The following is a 6,000-nucleotide window of genomic DNA, read 5'->3' on the forward strand; positions in this document are numbered from 1 at the left end:
TTGGGTGCATTCAAACTGACGTACAACCACAGCCCGGTTAGTCAGGTACTGACTGGTGCCTGTCCAGTGCCTTCTTGAAGACAGCCAGGGGTATATTGGTATTCCCCCTTACGTATGCTGGGAGGCAGTTGAACAGTCTTGGGCCCCGGACACTTACTTGTGTTGTCTCTCAGTGTACTCGTGGCGGTTCTGCTTTTCATCGGGGGAATGTTGCATCTCCTGCCGATTCTTTTGCTTTCATAGTGATTTTCGTGTGCAAGTTTGGTACTAATCCCTCTAGGATTTTGCAAGTATGTATTATTATGTATCTCTCTGGCCTGCGCTCCAGGGAATGTAGTGGCTTTCTTTTGTGCTTAACAATATTTTATAACATGTAAACTACATTTTGTAATACTGCAGAAAGAATTTTTTTTTAAGTAAGCAGAGGGTTGTTCAAATTCATTGTCTTAGCTCCTACACCGAGAGGACCGGGGTTCGACCATCAGACGAGAGGAAACATTGGCCATATTCCTTACACATGCTGCCCCTGTTCACCTAGCTTATAATAAATAAGCACCCGGGTGTTAAGCGACTAGTGTGGGTGGCATCCTGAGGAATATGATCAAAGGACCCCAGTGAAAATAAGACTGATAACATCCTGACTTTACTGAGTTACTAATCCTCTCGGTTGTAATTTTAGGGTGATAACTACACATGTGGAAAAGGACCCTTGTGTGCAATTTAGAAAATTTATTAATGGTTCGCCACGAGTAGCTACATCATTCCTGGGTTACATTTGTTTAACACAGCGGCCGTCCCCCACAAAGGCAGGGTGACCCGAATAAAGAAGATACAAAGTTTTTTTTTTTTTTGCATATAGTCAAGGAATCCTTATACTTGATTTAGGGAATTGGAGAGAGAATGCCTTCCACATAGTATAATCCCCGGGTTTGCTCCCGGCATTTTAGCCGCCTCTTATGACACGCATGGCTTACGAAGGAAGGATTGTTATCCACTTCCCCATGAAACCCTGGGTTAATAATCAGACCAAAATTTTCTTCTTTCTCTGCACCATCTTCAATGAACTTCCTCCTTGGAGGGTTCACTGATTCGCAGTGTAAAATGCGAGGCAGGAACATAAGACAACAACCTCTGTGTTGCCTTCCATGTGTCTCTTTCCACCTCCTTTCAACTCTGACTGAAAGTTTAGGCAAATCCCATTGTCTATTGTCTAGGGAAAGATTAGGTGCTTTAGCGAATATGAACTTTAAGAGCTAATATTAATGGAAGTGAAAACCACCTCTGGAAATAGGCTACAGGATATGGGGTATCGTAGATTATCTGTTCTCCTTTGCACTTTCTTAAAGATTGGAGAAGAAGCATTGAATTACGGTGCCTCGAACAGTATCAAAGCTAAGGGACTGAACACCTGTCAAGGTTAAGGGATGGAATACCTATCAAGGCTGAGGGACTAATCACCACAAATTACCGCCCCACTTCTTCCACCACCTCCAGCATTTATTCTCTGTAGTGTTGTATAGTCCTTGTGGCTTAGCGCTTCTTTTTGATTATAATAATAATAATATTCTCTGTAGTGGATTGAATAAAGCCACCTATTGACGAAAGGTTTCGCCAATAAAGATACCCAAGTGTTAGACATGTTTTTTTTATTCCACAGCTTGTCTATATTAAACATCATTATTGCAATGACATCAAAATAATTAATGACATCAATGGTGAGGAAACAGCTGAAATTAGTAGCAGGGTGTGTCTTATTGATCACTGTTAAAGCGCTCGAATCACAGCTTAAAGGACCTGGATTCGAATTTGGGTGAAGCGAAATACATGAACGAGCCTTTTTTTTTCAGCCTGGTGTCCCTATTCACCAGTGTCCCATGGCTGAGTACACGTCCCAGAAGTACAAATATCATACCTAGTAACATATGTGTAAATTACCTAGAATAACCCAAAAAAGTCAGACATAATACCTGGAGAAGATTTCAGGGGTCAACGCCCCCGCGGCCCGGTTTGTGACCAGGCATCACAGAGGATCAAGGCCTGGTGGCTAAAGCTCCCGCTTCACACACGGAGGGCCCGGGTTCGATTCCCGGCGGGTGGAAACATTTCGACACGTTTCCTTACACCTATTGTCCTGTTCACCTAGCAGCAAATAGGTACCTGGGTGTTAGTCGACTGGTGTGGGTCGCAACCTGGGGGACAAGATTGAGGACCACAGTGGAAATAAGTTAGACAGTTCTCGATGGCGCACTGACTTTCTTGGGTTATCCTGGGTGGCTAACCCTCCGGGGTTAAAAATCCGAACGAAATCTTATCTTATCTTATCAACCGTAGAATGACTTATGTTCATTGATAGTCTTCAGCTCACATACTAAGGGACCACGGATCAATTTCCCGGCACGGATGGAAACTTCTCTTGTCCCGTCCCTGTCTGCTGGCCTATATATACTCCCTCCTCTCCTTTCTGTTAGTGTGACTATGTGCGGGTTATTTGTGTGTAGGTACCTGGGTGTTAGTCAATTATTGTGGATCTCGTCCTCAGGGAGGAAACAAGGACCCCCGTAGACATAAGTCCCATTGCTTGGCTTTAGTGAGTTATCCTTGGTTATTAACTCTCCGTGTTAATAATCCAGACAAGGTCTTGTTCTATAATACATGGAAAAATTAATTAATTAATATTGTTATTAATATTATATAAGTAACCCTCTGGTCGGGGAGAGAAAACATGTATAGAAAACGATTCAGCATGCACATACATACATCCCTATTACACAATAGACAACAAATTATACTGTTCCCACTTAATTATAATTAAGAATACAATATATACATCATTTTAAGTAAAAAAATCAGTTAAATTAGATGTGAAGAAGAAAATGAAAAAACATTGACGAATTTCTCCCTTAAAGTAAACTGCTTGATTACATAACCCGCAAGGTAAATAAACCAGCGCGAGCAGCAAAAATGGGCACTAAGTAAGTTTCGTCCCATACATTTCAATTTAATACACACATGGCGAATGCCAGGCACTCAGTAGTGACGTAATCATCAAAGGTGACGTGCATCACTTCAACCTGTGCAATCAGCAGGCGAAAAAAAACCTTAAGTTAAGCAAGCTACAGGTGTGTGTTAATATTTTTCACTTGATGGATGGTACTAAGTATTACTGCCCAAGACTATGTTGGATAGTTAAAATGCTTTTTTTTTAATCTTGGTGGGTTTAGCGCTTACTTTTTATTGTTAGAGTGGCACTCATCCTGTGAGTGAACATACTGCCATAAAGACTACTGGGCAGTGGCACTCGTCCTGTGAGTGAACATACTGCCATAAAGACTACTGAGCAGTGGCCCCCTATCCTGTGACTGAACTTACCATCATACCATAATATTTCTCACAGAATTTTCCCAGCATTTCTCTTCTATCTGCATATATACTTTTGAAAAGGCTTAGTACATGGTAGTGAGGTTAGACATTTCCTTTTATTACTTAACTGATTATTGTACAGAGTGTTCAAGAAGCCTGGACTTATGTACGGGGAGTATCCTAAAAGTCTATTTCCAAAGAGAACACAACACAATTTACACATAATTTATTATTCAAAATGAATGACATTAACAGCACTGCATATATTAATTCTTGTACAATTTTTTCAATGCTTCTTAAGATAGAAGCATCGCATTAGCTTGAGGAGTTAGTTTTGGCTTCGTGCTTTTCTTAAAAAAATTTACATGCATCCCTCTTACTTCGTCAGAGTAAAGTACAGTATATTATTAACTAGGAAGTAACTTTTTATAGGAATAAAGTTGTTAAAATAAGTGTGACTTGGTTGATTATTTAATCTTTATTATTTTCTTCTTTCTTTACAGTATTGGTGGAGTCGAGGTGTTGAGAGTTGTCCTGCCTGGGGATGAGGTCCTGCAGCTTAATGCAGATAAGGCAGACATCTCCATAGGACCAGGGCTTCGCTGGCAAGAAAATGTCATTTGTGCAACTCGTTCAGGTCTCCTGAAGAAAACTAGCAAGAATTTGTATTATGTAGACACTCACCAAAAGCGTTATATTCCTAATGCAAAGGAATTTGTTATTGGTATAGTTATCAAGAAAACAGGCAACAATTACATTATTGACATAGGTGCAAGTGATAAGGCAACGATATCAGAGTTAGTGTTTGAAAACTCCTCAAAAAAGGCCAGAAAAGAATTGAAACCTGGTGATCTTATCTTCGGACAGATACTTGTGGCAAACAAAAATATCGAACCTGAATTAGTGTGTATTGATGTATTTAATAATTTAGTAGGAATAGGATCACTTCCAGATGGAGGTATCATGTTTACTCTTCCCTTACACATAGCTCGTTTGATTGTAAATCCTAAAAATTCACTATTATTGATGATTGCCCAGAAAATTAAGTTTATGCTGTTGGTTGGTTTTAATGGGCGAGTGTGGGTGAAAGCACAGAAGCAGAAAGAGATGGTTACTATCATGAACTGTCTAATGATGTTGGAGGTAATGACTTTAGAGGAAGCCAAAGAGAATATTTATAGACTGCATACCTCTAACAGTAAAAACTTTTAGTGATCTAGTTATTTTTACAAAGTTGTTATGATATCAATTAAACAGATCATTTAATTTAATACTAGGTAAATTTTCAGTTTGAGAATGTCTTTTCTTTATCATTTTCGTGGTACAGTATAAGCATCAGTTTAGTTTGCTTTATTTTCAGCAAGTATAGTATGTACTATACAAATGTGGCACTCTTACTATTTATTTAAATTTATAGAATAGAAATGAACACTGAAAATACTCAGGGTATTCTTATGATTGATGCTTTAAAAAGTTAATTTTTTTTTTTGTTTAAAATGGTGATGTACAGTATGTTATTCCAGTTCTTAATGGAATAATGTTCATTATATTGAAGTCTTCTGCTTTATATTCATTTTATTACATAGTTATAATAGCACAAAAGCTCTAAACATTTATGATAGCTAACTATGAAGAATGGTCAAATAATTCTTTATTACAATATTAGATTCAGCAGACTCCAATTTAACAGACCTCAATTTATTGGACCCAGGTTTAATTGATTTCAGATTTAACTGATAAACTCTGTAGCCAACAGCATTTGGAAACAATGGACTTAGTCCATTAATTCCAGAATTCATGGTTTGCTTGGTAAATTCATTTTGGATTTAACAAAGTCAGATAAATTGGAATTGTCTGTTCTTGTTACAGACAATCTGGTAAATCCAGAACTGTCCATTGTTATTGTAGTCCATTTGGTAAATTTATTTACAGACTTAATGGACTCATTCTATTACATCTATTACAAGCATGGAAAAATATTCTGATAATTAGGATTTAAAGGATAATTGGCTTCAATGAAGACTCCCATTATGTTAAATCAAGGGTTCACTTAGATTTAGAAGGAATAATAGTGCCTTTGAACATGTTGAAAGAAAATATATTTTAAGTTGGATGTAGGAAATACTGTATGTACTTGAATGTTTTTGAAACATGCAGCATGCACCATGAATTCAGTATGCTACATTCATTGTAAACAATTGTACATTTAGCTTGCACTATATGCACTGCTAATCGTTGTGACTGTTGATAGTACATTCATGTATATCTTGAGTGTTGTGAACTATTGTGATTGTTGATGATTTATTCAGCTAGAATTTTGAATCATCAGCCATAAATTATTTATTCTGTATATCATTTATATAATATTTTTTGTCAATAAAAGTATATAATTTGAATTTTTGTTTTTATAACTAGACAGTGTTATGAATACAGTATATAGATTGCCTATGAATGTTGATATAGTCAAGACTGGTAATGTACAGTCGGATATCCAGGACTGTGAATGTTGGAAATGACTGTATGTGTACATGGAGCTAGCATGTACCTGCTTGTTCTGACTAAGTTTAAATATCAATGACATAATGTTGAAAATTATCGAATGTTGATAGTAATAAGACTATTAACATGAAGTTTATGGCA

The 6,000-nt window shown here is 37.4% G+C and overlaps 1 protein-coding gene across 1 annotated transcript; it reads left to right on the top strand.

The window, feature by feature from the left end:
- Positions 1 to 2,877: 2,877 nt before the first annotated feature.
- Positions 2,878 to 5,756, top strand: LOC128691356 (exosome complex component RRP40). Its single transcript, XM_053780172.2, has 2 exons — positions 2,878 to 2,972; positions 3,864 to 5,756. The coding sequence occupies exons 1-2, from the start codon at positions 2,962 to 2,964 to the stop codon at positions 4,570 to 4,572; spliced, it is 720 nt and encodes a 239-aa protein (XP_053636147.1). The 5' UTR covers positions 2,878 to 2,961; the 3' UTR covers positions 4,573 to 5,756.
- Positions 5,757 to 6,000: the final 244 nt, after the last annotated feature.

Source organism: Cherax quadricarinatus, chromosome 36 (genome assembly GCF_038502225.1).
Source record: "Cherax quadricarinatus isolate ZL_2023a chromosome 36, ASM3850222v1, whole genome shotgun sequence".
Lineage (NCBI taxonomy): Eukaryota > Metazoa > Arthropoda > Malacostraca > Decapoda > Parastacidae > Cherax > Cherax quadricarinatus.